Consider the following 14733-nt stretch of genomic DNA (forward strand, 5'->3'; position numbering starts at 1 on the left):
TAAGAAATGAGATTTGATTATCACTGAATATGCTAAATGTGGAGAGTTGAGTATTTAGTATGATAATTACTGTATTTGTTTAAATGGCTTTTACTTAAAACTATTTAAACTATTCAAAAAGCACAAATGGACGAGGATATAAAATAAAGCATCGAATAGAATGAAAACAAAAGAACTAAATAAATGAAGTTATCCCACATATAACATACTACTGTAATATATAACTCAAATCAGCCCTCAATATACATTTGAAGTTAGGTTAGTCCTTTACCCTCCTGTCCACAACAGAATAATCAACCATCTATAATTATGATATAAAACCTGAGTGTTTATGACCGTTTGTAGTCACTGAAAGATGTGAAGGGAGACTCAGTGAGGAAGCTCTGGTTCTGTTTTCTGTTTTTCATGCAGGTGGGATTATAAAATGAGATACAACACAAAAGCTGTTTAAAGCACATAATGCAAAAAAAATCAGGTAGTGTACAGAATATAAAAACCTTAGCAGTTAACACAAAAATTCAACTTAAATCAGCATCGTACTCAATAAGATTAGAGAAATCCTTTAACCACACAGAAAACATCTATTAACTAATGTTTCAAGACGTGACATGGGTGTAGTTTCAGAATATTTTGTTCTCAGCGTGCAGCTGTGCAGGAGGACAATACATTTGAATCTGAATTTTAAAAAAACAACAACCTTGAGATGCATCATCTTATGTTCTTCTTTCTCTCTTTGTGTGTTTTATATCTGCTTTGATTATGTTTAATTATTCTGTAATTCTCTCTGTCCCTATCTAGTCCAATGCATTCACTTATATTGCTATAAATTGTTCCCACAGTAATATAAAAATGATAAAATTACATTTCCAAGATACAAAATTGGACGTTTAAGTGCATCCAAAGAAAACAATCCAATGTAACCTTACTTAAGTTTTCCTGCAAATTGTTCTTTAAACTAACAAAGTCTGTTAAACAGGTTTTTCTGAGATGATCATTTTTTTCTTTCTTTGTGTCGTTAAAAGATTTAAAGACCCTTCAGAGGTTTATAAGGATGAGGAGGAGCAGCTCTGAGAGGCACCTTGATCACTCAGGAGGAGAGGGAGAGGTAAAATACGACCATGGCTCTGTTCGCCCCGCCCTTCCTCAACGATGATTGGCCGAGACGTATCAGCGCTGATTGCTACTGGATCGTCCTGTTGTCAGTTTTATCTTCCAGCTCTGAATACCGCTCGGCCGGGGAGGCATGAAGACTGGAAGATAAGCGGGATACATCGCTGCTGGATACACGGAAGAAGAGCACGGAGGACGCGCTCTGATATGGTAAGAATCAAACTGAACACATTTAAGAAAGGTTTTTTTTTTTTAAGATCAAGAAGGGAAGAACTTAAGCGAGGGAATCATGCGTATTAACACTGAAATCAACACAATGCCTTGGTAACTAGATGCTTGAAGTTGGTTTCTAACGGTGTATGAGTGTTGTGTGTTGAGGGATGTTGATGCAGTTGTGACTGGGTTGTAAACTTTTATTTTTCGTGCAATTTAACCTGCTGTACTCCTCAAAAAAAACCACTACACGGTCATTGTGTAGCTGCGATAGAGGTAGATAAATCTTCAGGAGAGGGTTTGCTGGTAAATACATTTATCCTCATAGTGATTTCTTTCAATATGAAAAATGGGTTGTGCTACATTTGGGATTGTGCGTCAATTGGAGAGAGCACTCCTGCTGCATTTTTACGCATGGGGATGGATTGTCTTTGGGCGCAGCTGCCAGATTAGGTGCGATAATTGGATACGAATCTCGCGATGATCAAACCAATTAGCAGACCAAGAAGCAGTGGAGCTTCTTTGTCCATGGAGGGCGCTTACACTCAGAGGTACAGCCGCAATTTAGTCACAAGAAAGGAGAAGGGAAGAGAGGGGAAGATTATGTAAATGAGCCCAAATCTGAGCGCTCCCCCCCTCTTCTATAGAGTGACCCCTATCTTCTCTAAGCCTTTGGTCCATCTCCTGTGCAGCCATGTGCAGGGCTGAATAATTCATAATAATGGTGAGAGACAGGGAATCTTTAAGTAATGGAATATTTATGCAGCCATTATTGTGTATGAATATGTATCAGAGATAGACTGACCATCCCATTATGCGGCCACATTGTCAGCACTTTCCCTGGATGAAAGTGGAGGTGGACACAGGTCATTAAAGGAAGGGAGGGCTACCAATAATTAAAGCTATAACACCAGTAATTAATGCAACAATCCTGGAGTTTTTATGTCTGGCTAAAGGTCTAAAGCTAAGTAGCTGTGTGAATGTAATATGTGCAGCTGTGCAAGAAAAATAACCTGAAAGACGAAGTATGAGCGACTTAAAGTCTGCATATTGTGCCCAGTAAATTGCAGCTCATATCTGTGAGATCACTTCCCAGTCAGACTGCTGTGGTCTGCAGCGGGCAGTCTGTGTTTCCTGGTTTTTGTGGCGAGGATGTTTGCTCACGTAAGCATTTTTTTTTTCTTTCAGTAACTTCTTTTTCAGCTGCAGGAAATGCAAAAGAATGGTATGGACTTGAGCTTGTACCACTTTAAAGCCTTCTGACTCATCAAAGCACTACAACACAGGTCACACCTACACGTTCACACACTGACGGCAGAGGCTGCTATAATATCCATCAATCTATTTTCTGTTTATTGACCAATCCATTCATACACATTCACATGCTGCTGATTTATCAGCAGGAGAAATCTGGGATTCAGTGACTTACCCAAGGTCACTTTGACACGTGCTGCAGGAGCAGGGGATGGAACCCCCGACCTTCTGGTTGAGAGGCGACAGACTCTACCGCTCAAAGGCAGCTTTGAATCCCAGTGAAACAAACTCGCCGCAGTTTGAGGAACTTAAGTCAAGATCTTTATGACTGTGTCTGTAGCGGAGTAAAAAAAAAAATGGAGCAGGGGAATTCAATTGGTCACATATGATTACAGTTAAATTCAAAAGGGCTTTATTGGAATGGGAAACATACGCTTGCATTGCTAGAGAAAAAGTGAAAATCAAAAACAAGATTTAGTACAACCACAGAATAACACAAATGAAATTTTAAAGTAACAAAGCTGTGCAGGATTACAGTTTTACAAAAGGTTTATAAATAAAAACAGTGTGTTTGACTTAAAAATATACTGTATGTTGAAAATGTAACTTTGCTCTTTGAATATATACAGATGTGTACGGATAACTTAGGATAAGATGGAAAAAAAACATATTTTTAAAACGTGGAAATAGTTTTAACTTTCTTCCGTTGTTTTCTAGTTTAAACAAAAGTGTATTTACAGCTCTTTGGTCTGTGTTCATGTTCAGTTGTATACAGAGCAGTGCACATGATGGTGCAGTGATACACGGATACTTACTGTATTGTTGATTGCGGTTTTCGAGCTGTTTGTCGCTCTTTGGCGTTCCCAGCAGCTCACATAACGTGCTGCAGTGTTTGCACATCCATTTAGCTCACACAGCAGGTAGACGAGGTCAGTGTTCTTGAAGTTACATTACTTTTTGTGCGTAAGTGTCTATGATGTCCTGGTACAGCGGACAGGTAGTTAAAAAGTTGCAGTTCTGTTCAGGTGCAGAGTCTGTCTGTGGCGTCCTCTCTCGATGGCGAGACCGTTCTCACTGAGTCTTAACATCATCAAACATTTCCTCAGTTTGGGATCAGTCACAGCGCTCAGGTATTCAGCCACTGTGTAATAATTGTATTATTTTAACTGATAAACCTGATTTTTTTAATCACATAATCAAATGATGCACTGCAGCTAAGGGGAGATAGTAGTGATGGTACCCACCAGTATTCAGCACGGTGGGGTAAATACATTTATTCAGCTTTTTTCCTGCAGGTGGTGTCAGAGATCATAATCCTTTAAAAGTGAGATAAGAGTCTCTTCTCTCTGAAGCAGGCTGAGCAGTGCTGCTTGACATTCACAGTTAAAGTTCCTGTAGAGAGTGTTTTGAACAGCAGATGGCAGCATTACAGCACCAACAACGTGACTGTAGACGGTTAGAGATATTTTAGATACTGTGCAAACAAATCCTGTGAAACTGTCAGTGACCGTTAGAGAGTTAAAAAAGTGTTCAGGAGTTTTTATTTCCCTTTTGTACTCCTACTGTTTGAGTCTTTGAGTAGATAATGTCAATAAATATATTTGACTTTGTGTTTTATCTTTCAACCACAAAGACAAGATGACCACAGATTTCTTATCACACTGATTAAAGCAATATACTTTAATCTTTAAACTTAACACAACTTAAAAAGTGTATTAATCATTTACTCGTGCACATTTATTTTTGGTTCTAAATTTAGTAAATGGTTTAAAAATACTTTTAATAATCCTGTACTGCATGCTAAAATATGCAGGACATATGTATGCTAAATCATTATTATTAAAAAAATATTCTTCAAAGTACCAACAAGTACCACATGAAACCTGACACAGTGGTATAGAGTGAGGGCTGCTGTGGAGCGACACACAAAACAAAGTGATACACTTTATGACATTGTTAGCACAAAGATCAATTTACCTGAGTTAAAAACAGAAAAACCAACCGGCTCACTTACTGTAAAGGAAGTCAGTACTAAATGTTCATTACAGTCTGAAAACACAACATTCAAATTGGGCCTCTCCTCCTGGGCTCATTGAAGCGAACGCCCACTGAAGGGTTAGCAGATATGCTGACCTACATTGTAAGCTACCTGAGAATATTACATTTGTTGTAATAGAAAATCTGATCATTTAGGAAGGTAGCCACCAGTGTTTGGCACCTGCCTGTCCAACAGTACGCAGGCCAACTCCACGGCCTCAATATGATCTCTTCTTTGCCGCTACATCCGAGTCTGCAATATTTTCCAGTTTGAATGGCATCAAATGGCTGAATGTATTCACTCCAAAACTCATCTGTGCACTGTCATTGGCTGAGAGAAACACATCCACTCCCCGCCGCCACAACAAAACGTGAAAATTTTTGTAACATAAAGACTTATATTTTTGTATATATTTTCAAATGTATCCACTTCAATTTTCCCTCTTATTGAAAACAACATTTAACACCAAGACATACTCAGTTGCCTTTTTTTTCTTGTTCCCAAAACCAATAAAGAAATCGGCAGACGAGCATTCAACTACAAAGCTCCCTCTGACTGGAACGATCTATAAACATCAGAACAATAAATTCACTACACAGTTTTAAGAAGTCACTGCTACCTTTTCTCACAAAACTATGTTGCTGCTTCTAATGGTAACGTCTTCTTACCCCTCTAATACCTTATGTCACTATGTGCATCTACCTCTGATGACTTTGTGTGGGTGCTGTGGCTTTGCGGGAGGGATACGTGGGCGGATGGGTGTTTGAGAGCCTTTATGTTTATGTGTGTACTGACTGTCTGTATCACACTGTACTGTTGTGTTTTTGTGTTGGACCCCCCTCGAAAACGAGATGGTTCATCTCAAGGGGCAAATCCATCAAATAAACAGAATTTCTCACATGTTATACACTACTTATTTTTTTTAGGAAAATGCTTCTGACTCTATCTTTAACTTGCTAAAAGATGCATTAAAATACATCAGCTAAAGAAGATAAATTGTCACTAAGAGAGAAAGTAAGGCAATCTTTTATGGACTAATTTGAAAAAAAAGAAAATCATAACAGATAACAGAAACATCCTCCTCCTGCTTTTTTGTCTTCTCTTTTTCTAGGAATATGTTCAGATTATATATAAAGATGTACCTGTGCTGAAAACCCCCTGTGTGCTGAAAAGATTCAAAACTATCTGAATTAGAAGTAGTCAGGGTGCCGATGGCTTAGCAGTTAGTCAGCGCACCCTATGTACGGAGGCTATAGCCATGTAGCGGGTTCAAATCTGACCTGTGGCTCCTTTCCTGCATGTCGTTCCTGACTCTCTCTCTTTCTGATTTCTGACTCTATCTACTGTCCTGTCTCTCTATAAAGGCTTACATGCCCAAATAAGATCGTTAAAATTAATAGTAAAGTATTCATTTGGCAGCAGAATCACCGCGCTTGGTGCTCTATATATTTAAGTTTTTTGTATACCGTGATTGGATACGATCATTTTGATACTGTTATCCATTAAAATGACATTTCATTTGTCATTATTGATAAGAAGTTCTAATAGAACAACTCAGAACAGGTCTAGATTGTTGTGGCTTGTAGAAATCTGCAGAGTAAATAGCTGCCAAATGTCAAATACAAAGTACTAGTTAGATTGTTTTCTAAGGAGGTACCTTTTGCTCGCATACCAGCAGCACATGTCCGTACAGCTGTCAACTGATCCTCATAATAATACAAGATAAATATGTAACCTGAAAGGTCTGCTCTGATTGTAATCCTGATAACAAACCAAATATGGAAAAGTCCCTTGAAGACCTTAACTGACCGTCTTCAAAGAAGCCCTTTGTTAAGCAGTTTACTTTCACTTTCCATTTTACCACCGTGTGCAGTCAAGCTTTCACTGATAAAGGATCACATATCAGTTTTTCAAGAGTCCAAGTCTTTGCCAAAGGCGGTTTAAGGTAAAAAAACAACAACACACAAAACAGGTTAACACATGCACTGACTGTTAACTTTCCATTACCCAGAATTGATATGTGTGCCCGGGAGAAGCCTCAGTGTGTGTGTGTTTTCTGTCTTTTTTTTCTCTCTCTGTCGTGTCACATGATTTACAAGAAATCTCAGCTGGTGAGTCGGCATCATAAAACACCCGCTTTCACCTCTCCACGCCCTCATCACCAAGGCGATCGACCTTAACTGAGCAACAATGAAAGGCCATAAAAGCATATATAACCTCTGGTATGCAAAGTCAGTTAATTGGTTAAGTTTTACAAAACACATCAAGCTAATTCTTTTACATTAAGTGGCGATCTGCTTAAATGTAAAGACATGCATTTGATAACAGAGCCAATAGTTAGTCACTGTTTTAGCTGTGACATATTTGTTCAGATGTTTTCAGTGAGACTTGTTTGCTCGGTGACCGACGCTGACTCACATCCTGTAGTTTATTAACTAAAGCTGAGGCTGTGGCTTAGATGACCTCTCATATCCTGCCAAGAAATCATGTCTCCCATCCTCTGCTTCTAAAGGGAATCAGGAGTGTTTTACAAGAAATGGCACAAAGAGTCGAAAACTTTTTTTTGTCGTATTTATTAACAAAACAAAGTCTTTATGCATATAAAAATAAATACAAAAACATAGTGTCTTCTGTTAGCTTTGCGTAGACATTACATTGACCATTCAACAGTGTTATAACTGTTAACATTTATGACTAGCCTCCAGGGCTTAGTGTTTAACATCACATCAGTCATTTGCTCAGAGACAATCACTCCCCTGCTCCCTGCACAGAAGGAGACTTTGATTTACACCCCAGAAAGAAAAAAAAACTTTAGGGGAGCCTGATGCTGGAGCAGAGTGACATTTATAGGAAGAAAAAAGTGGTAGCGTGCTGTTCCTTTTATTGGCCACTGAGGGCCCAGACTCCAAAAGAGTATAGCAACAGTTTGCGTGTGCACACTTCTCTCTTCACAGTAGCTTTGGATCGGGTGTCTGGCGGGTCGACTACTGAGAGTTAGAGGATGAGGATTTCCTGCCAAGACCTCGGCTCCTCTGTCGACTCCTCTGGCTCTGACCTCCTCTTCCTTTTCTTCTCCTCCTCAGGCACAGTTTTGCATCCCTTCCCAAATTCTGAGATCTAGAAAACAAAGAGCGGAACAAACACTTAGCCTGAAGGTAGAGCTGTGGTATGATCCTCCTGCAGCCAGACAAGGATTACTTGTTGATTGAAACAAGTTAAAACACTTCTAAGCCCCTTTGACAAGTTTTACCAAAACTGAGGCCTCTACAGGACCTACAAAAACAAACGAGACCATCAGAGGCGTGATATCTATTTCTATAATTGCAATTTGAAATGCACTGCAGAAGCTGTCTGTCTTGAAATTGTTTCATAGTGTTGTAAATATTCACAATGAGTGATGCATTTGATTGACAAAAGAAAAACACACACGTCATACAAGAGATAAGATTTAGCTCTTTGACCACAGGAGTGACAAAATCAACACAAAACCAGAGTTACTCACAGGTAAAATGGTTAAATATTTGGTTTATGCTAGAAATGGCTCATAAAGCTTTAATATTTTGCACCTAATTACATAAATAGAGTCCGGAAACTTAAAAAAAAAATGGATAATTAACGATGTAACATAAACTGAGCTCCCAGTTTAAAGGACTATAGCTGACGTTGTTTTCTGTTTCAGGAGCAGCAAAAATATTTGGTGGAAAGATAACCGCCCAGTTAGGTGTTTTGTTAGGACAAGAGCTGGCTTGGCAACAGATACGACAATGTTGACTGTATTTACAGGAAATATGAACCCCTCCTAAACCGACAAGGACACTCTGCTCCACTATTGTGCAACATTTCTGTAATAAGAATACTGCATTTTGGTGTTTTTCATTTTGTAACCTGAATTTAAAGATTGCATGGTATCCTGAATTTCTTAGGCTTATAAAACCCTTAAAGAACAAAAGTTTTCATGACAAAGTTGCCATACATTCTCTTAATAGTATTGTCTACAAGTTAACAATAGTTTAATTGGTAAGTGCTCTTACCTGTTCCAGCAGCGGACCAGCTGTTTGCCAACCGGAGAGTCTGGATTCAGACACCTCGTCTCATTGTTGCTCTTCAGTGTCACTCTGAAAAACACGTGCAACATCACATTAAATCTCACTCAGGTGTGCACGTGTGTTGTTTTAATTGTGTGTGTGTGCGTGTGCGTGTGCGTGCGTGCGTGTGCATGCAGGATGTGATACTCACATCACTGTGATTCTATTACAGCTGGCGCTCTTCTGGTAGACACTGAGATCTTTCAGCTGCCCCCTGACTCCGTTTTGTGTTTCTGGACACTGACATCTCCCAGGGACGAACGTGCCATCTGACTCTCTCACTGCACGCGCACACACACACACACAGACACGATAACAGGATTAACAGGTTAATTAGATACAGTGCGACACGAGCAGGGGTTTAGTTACTGCAGGTTCACATGCTCAGACAGCTTTGTAGAAAGAAAAACTTCAATCCCAACCCCTAGAGTATCAAACTTGTACTAATTATTTCATTTCATAGCAGATATTCCCTTTAAAATTAGCTTTATGTATCTATTTGAACTCGTAGTTTTCAGAAAAACAAAAAAGTATTAAAGTGCCTGAAACTTCTCACTGATTATGTGTATCAGCCATCCCCTTTATAAGAATGTATTACAGTAATTACACCTTTTACTTCTTATGTTTCCCTTAATCAGTCATATTTAAGTTGTCTGAGCTGTCTCTTCCCCCCTTATGTTTATGAAGCACTTCTTTGTCCATGATAAAAAACAGGTGTAAGAATAATCCATGGGTCTTTACCTGCGATGAGCACACAGCAGAGGCTCAGGAAGGCGAGCGGACACACAGACTGGAGAGACAGCTTCATCCTGGATACGAGCAGAGCGTTCACACTGAGCCCCTCAGCATGTGTGCTCCTTTATAGGCCATGCTCCTCCCCCCTCCTCCCACACACTCACGACGGGCTTTCCAAACCAGGAAATTCCCCAGCACTTTCCCTTCAACATTTTAGGACTCAGGAATTTGGGATGCAGGGACCCCATTGCTCTGGAACTCTCTTGTCTTGACACCCAGAAGGACACAACAGTGATTAATAGGTTTCCCTTTTCTTTTAGTGTGCAAAATGCAGACAATGGAAACTGACTCTGCAGACTTTTCCTCTGAAATGTTGTCAGAGGCTACACTTGGCTGAGTCATGTTTCTAATAATTTGTATGATGCAAACTGTCTACAAGATGACCATCTTAATATCTTAATTGAAAGAGTAATCCTTGAATGAAAACAAAAGTTGCCTCTGCTCTTTTTTTTTTTTTTTTTTTTTTTTACAAGGAAATGAATGATTTGATCCATGGTAAATGGACTGTCTTATTCAGCACTCTTTTAGTCCTCTGACCACTTTAAGAGCTTTTACACTACATGTCACATGAACCCAATCACACACGTCGACATGCAATCTGGAGTTTTAGGGTTCAACGTCTCGCCCAAGGGATAAACATGTGGAAGTGCAGGAAATGGAGATAGAACAGCTAATCTTCAGATTGAAGGACAACCAGCTCCACCACTGAGTCACAAAAATGCTCTCTAATCCGGCTTTAAAATCGAAAGGAACGCTACAACCTGAGTCAGACTATTTTTGAAGTTTTTTTTCTCCGGTGTTCAATTCAATCAAACAATTCTAAGTCAATCAGGATGGATTTTAAGATTATGTTGATTTTGTTTTTAAGGTTTTAAATGGAAATCCACATTCTTATCTTGTTGGTCTCCTAACAGTATCATACTCCAGTTAAAACACTTAGATTGACCAACCAGTTGCACTTGCGGCTGTGACTCAGTGGTAGAGTCGGTCAACTCTCCACCGTAAAGTAGGGAGTTTGATCCCAAGCTCCTGCACCTACAGGTCCACTTATGTGTCCTTCGGCAAGACACTTAATCTCAAATTGACCTTGCTGCTTCGTCTGCAGTGTGTAAATGTATATGAATGGGATTAGTTATACAGATGGCCAATTTACATAGCATCCTCTGCAGTGTGTAAATGTGGAGGTGGACTTGCGTTGTAAAAGCGCTTTACAAGCTCAAGTCCATTTACCATTTAAAAGTCCTAGATCCAGACTTTTCAAAACAGAGGGGATCAAACCTTCGCTGCTCACTATAGGATATGAAATAGTCCAGCAGCAGTAGTCTTTAACTGTGGTTTGTTTACTATGATTGAATTGAATCCTGCTGTCTGAGAGAGTGTTGGTAGAAAAGCATAGTACTGACAGACGTCTAGATGTTTGTTTAGATCGATAAAATAGTAATAAAAATGACTTTAAAGGCTCTGAGAATAACAATTCTGTCAGTCCCACACTACAGGAGCAGACTCAAAGCAACTCAAATGTTGATTGCAATAATCCATTCATGTTGCCCAAAGGATGATTTTAAGGACCAACCACTTGATAAACTAACAACATTGTCATCAGCATAGAACATAACTTTGCATTTATAAGAACTGCACAGTGGCAAGATCTCTCCTTGATGGTGTTAAATTCAAGACTTCCTACTTTTTATGTCGTCCGGAAATTCTTGTCTATAGTTTTACTGCTGCTCTTACCTGTTTTATTCTTATATTGGACTGCTGCCTTGTTTGTACAGCACTTTGGCCAAAGTGAGTTGTTTAGAAACGTGCTTTATAAAGACGTTTGACTTGATATGATAAAATTTTAATGAACTTCTTAATTTATATTGTTTATGTCTTTTGTCTTATTGCATCTTAGGTGGAATTTCTTTTTAGTTTTAATTTTCCATCTTTATTCCTAACTGGAGCTCTTTGTGCTGCGTGTCTGTTAGAAAGGTGAAATATAAATAAAATGGAACTGAGTGTGCGGGGCTTTGCCACAACATGTTACCTCTATCACTCCGCTGGCGCTGTGTCAACAACATCATGTGATTTTCCTGATTTTCCCACAGGAGCAGTTTATTCAACAGCATTCAATCAAATAAATATTTTAGTGCTCAAATTTCACCAGTAATGACATGTTACACCCCCCCTTTTGGGCATAAAGATTTTTATCAATCACTGCTTTTGTTATCGGCTTTTCCGTCTCTTTCTCAAGTTCAAATGAATTTTCTGTCTTGGAATAATGAAATCAACATGTAATACTCATACTAAGTCAATATCTTTATGTTATTTATAATGTTTGTCTCTTTTTTTTTTGCTACAGCTTTGCTTGAGTCAAAATGGATGAGCGTCAGACCCACGTGAAGCTCAGCGAGGAGAAGCTGATACTAAAGTAAGATCTTTAAGTTCACTCACTGCACAGTTTTCAGGCACAGTAAAGTAAAGTCAAAGTGGGGATTACATGTATTAAATGTCTTCCTTGTTTGCATTGTGTCAGAGCTGTAAGTGCTAATCTTGTCTTTGTGGTTTTGTGTTCACATTCAGGTCTGACATCCTGTCGCTGCTGAGGACCTACAACTGTTACCACGAAGGGAAAAACTTCCAGCTGAGGACTCGGGAGGTAAAACAACGCTCAGACACAGACACCATCACCTGACAGGAGAAGGTTATGGCGGAAATAATAAGAGAAATACAGGGAGAGTGTTTGAGAGGGTGGGTGTGCCAGATTCCAGGACATGCAGCATTGTAAAATGGGTCATACCAAAACTGGAACCAGTTAAACCAACACTTTGACCATACATGCCGTGATCGTGGCTGCGGTGCAGACCTGCCAGTCTTTGGATTTTTTCCAACATGCCAGGAGGCTGGCAGACCACAAAAAGCCCCCTTCTCCCTCAAAATGAAACTGGAATGAAAGGTGGGAGAGACTCCAGTTTTTTCTTTCACACAATAATCGCTTAGTGAAGTAATTCCACAGTAAACGTTTTGCTGCTGTGGTGTGTCTGCGCTGCTGTTTGCAGGAGTTGGATATTTGTTTGATAATCAGTCTGGCTTTATGGTCTGGAGTTCCCCTTTGTGTCCACCAGCACGTTTTTTTGCATTGTGTGTATGTGGTTTGTGTCAGTGAGTGCAGAGCAGGGTGGGTAAGATATGTCCCTGTTTTTTTTTGTCCACTCAGACAGACCCACTACATTGTCTCAGACTGGGAAAATCCTCCCTCAGGGCCGCAGACATGATACAGACACATGTAACATACACATGTTGAAAAGACGGATCTGTGAGGTCACACTTCACTCCTTCACACAACATTAACCTTAAATAATGAAGAGCTTGAAAAAAAGTAAAATGTTCCCTTCACTAAATAATTATCTTTGATGAGGAGGAGCCGTTTGTTTTTATGACAGAGAATGACTCAACATGCTGCATTACACTGACCTACTGAAGTTTTAGACGGGACAGATTTGAGCCGTAGATAGTTTTCAGTGTTAAACCGGTTGACCTCAACATTTGTATAAACACAGTGTTGCAGAATTCAGTTGAGTCCCCTCTGCTTCAACAAGCTCAGTTTGAACTTTTATCACATTCTCATTTCTGAGAACAGACATGTTATCTGCCCTTTATTTTCACTTTACATATTACTGTAGCACGGCTGTGTTGGATTAAGTCACCAAACTCCAATTGATCTGCAGAGTCCTTTTTCCACAAGACAAAAACTAAAGACCCAGCTCTTTCATGAGCAAGTACACACTTACTTATATGAAGATGATATTGAAGATGTTGTTGATGTAGGTTAGGTTGAATCTGGACACAGGAGGCTGTTGGTTAGCACTCACCGACGTTGTAAAATAAGCATTCATAATAATCATTTTAGTGGATTAAAAAGCACAATGTTTCCATCTGAAATGGGACACATTTGAAGTAAATAGAAGCATACATTGTAAAGTATAGCCGACTCAAAAACCTCAAATAACCACAGTATTTAAATAAATGTACTGAGTTACCTTCCCCCGCTGGTCTGTAGAAACAACTTCAGTCTCACTCACCTGTGTCCCATCACACATGAAGCTGTTTGTTAGCACTTACTGACGTTGTTTCTTCTTGTCTATATCTAGATCTGGGTGCGTTGTACTTGCTCTTAGATGTACGTCCCTTTGGACAAACATGTCTAATGAGGGAAAATGTAACATTGTAAATACACATTTTTTGGACAATGTGTAAGAAAACACATGTGAGAAGATCATCCACTTTGCATTTGAGCCCTCATGTCATTATCACAGGTATTGCACTTAGAGTCATCTTTACAAAATACAAGTATAAAAACTAGAAGACGAATATACACTGTACAGAACACTAAAAAGAAAACTTTAAGATACAATTGTAAAAAAAAAAAACAGGTTCTTGTACTGATCATTTTTTGCAAAGGTTTATTTTTGGGCTTTTTATGCCTTTATTTTTGAAGAGACAGGACACTGGATAGAGTCAGAAATCAGGTATGGAACCATAGGTTGGATTTGAACCTGGGCCACCCGCTTTAAGGACAATAGCCTCCATACATGGGGCGCATGCACCAGCCACTAGGCCACCGACACTCACTTGTCTTGATCATTTTGTACATCGATTATTGCACATGAGGTTTTTCACATCGGTTATTGCAAACAGAAAATCTTTCACAGTGTAGATAGTTTTCACAAGTATCTGTTACCTCTAACATGATCTAACATCAAGACCATAAAGTAGCAGCTGTACTTAGAGCATTACACTTGTCCATTACTTTGGGTTGATATGAGAAAATCAAGTTCCCTGTCCAAGATACCGTTGCTCACAGGATCTAGTTTTACTTAAAAGCAGCATCTGTTGTCAAAAATAATCTCATCCGGGGGATGATATAATATCCTGATGAATAACAATTAAAAAAAGCAAATGATGACACTTAAATTTACAGTTCAGTTTGTTCAGAGTAGTTGTTCTTTATTCCTCGGACTCATTTACATGTCTGTAGTTTGTAGTACAAGAATGAGCCGCACAGATTTCCAGTTTAATGGTCCGTACATCCTTGTTGATGTGAAGTCTTATCTCTGTGTGTCTTGTGCTGATAAATGACCTACCCGTCAAAAGAGTTATCTCAGCTTGTTGTTTTACTGTCTTTGCTTGAAGGCTACTTTCATCTCCTCCCACTAAGGCCTGTTGCGCCATATTGCACCATAACTGTGATGTAAG

General features: G+C 39.2%; 2 protein-coding genes across 2 annotated transcripts in view; one reads left to right on the forward strand and one right to left on the reverse strand.

Annotated features, from left to right (window-relative positions):
- The first annotated feature begins 1180 nt into the window (after positions 1 to 1180).
- rassf4a (Ras association domain family member 4a) overlaps positions 1181 to 14733 on the forward strand; it is a 30512-nt gene continuing 16959 nt past the window's right edge. Inside the window, exons 1-3 of the mRNA XM_020642928.3 lie at positions 1181 to 1320; positions 11840 to 11908; positions 12061 to 12136. Coding sequence (XP_020498584.1) covers positions 11856 to 11908; positions 12061 to 12136 — 129 coding nt within the window. The 5' untranslated portion in view covers positions 1181 to 1320; positions 11840 to 11855. The remainder of the gene's footprint in view (positions 1321 to 11839; positions 11909 to 12060; positions 12137 to 14733) is intronic.
- LOC109990741 (C-X-C motif chemokine 10) lies at positions 7170 to 9550 on the reverse strand. Its single transcript, XM_020642929.3, has 4 exons — positions 9442 to 9550; positions 8852 to 8981; positions 8647 to 8730; positions 7170 to 7732 (listed from the first exon to the last, which is right to left on the reverse strand). Exons 1-4 carry the CDS (start codon positions 9506 to 9508, stop codon positions 7600 to 7602), a joined length of 414 nt encoding a protein of 137 aa, XP_020498585.1. The 5' UTR covers positions 9509 to 9550; the 3' UTR covers positions 7170 to 7599.

Source organism: Labrus bergylta, chromosome 10, assembly GCF_963930695.1.
Source record: "Labrus bergylta chromosome 10, fLabBer1.1, whole genome shotgun sequence".
Classification (NCBI taxonomy): domain Eukaryota; kingdom Metazoa; phylum Chordata; class Actinopteri; order Labriformes; family Labridae; genus Labrus; species Labrus bergylta.

What these genes read in the sequence shown, in the direction of transcription:
- LOC109990741 (XM_020642929.3), bottom strand. Translation starts at nt 9,508, where the DNA reads ATGAAGCTGTCTCTCCAGTCTGTGTGTCCGCTCGCCTTCCTGAGCCTC. An exon ending in CTGCTGTGTGCTCATCGCAG is followed by an intron (nt 8,982 to 9,441) that starts GTAAAGACCCAT and finishes GTGCGCGTGCAG; the next exon opens with TGAGAGAGTCAGATGGCACG. An exon ending in CTGGTCCGCTGCTGGAACAG is followed by an intron (nt 7,733 to 8,646) that starts GTAAGAGCACTT and finishes TTTGTTTTCTAG; the next exon opens with ATCTCAGAATTTGGGAAGGG.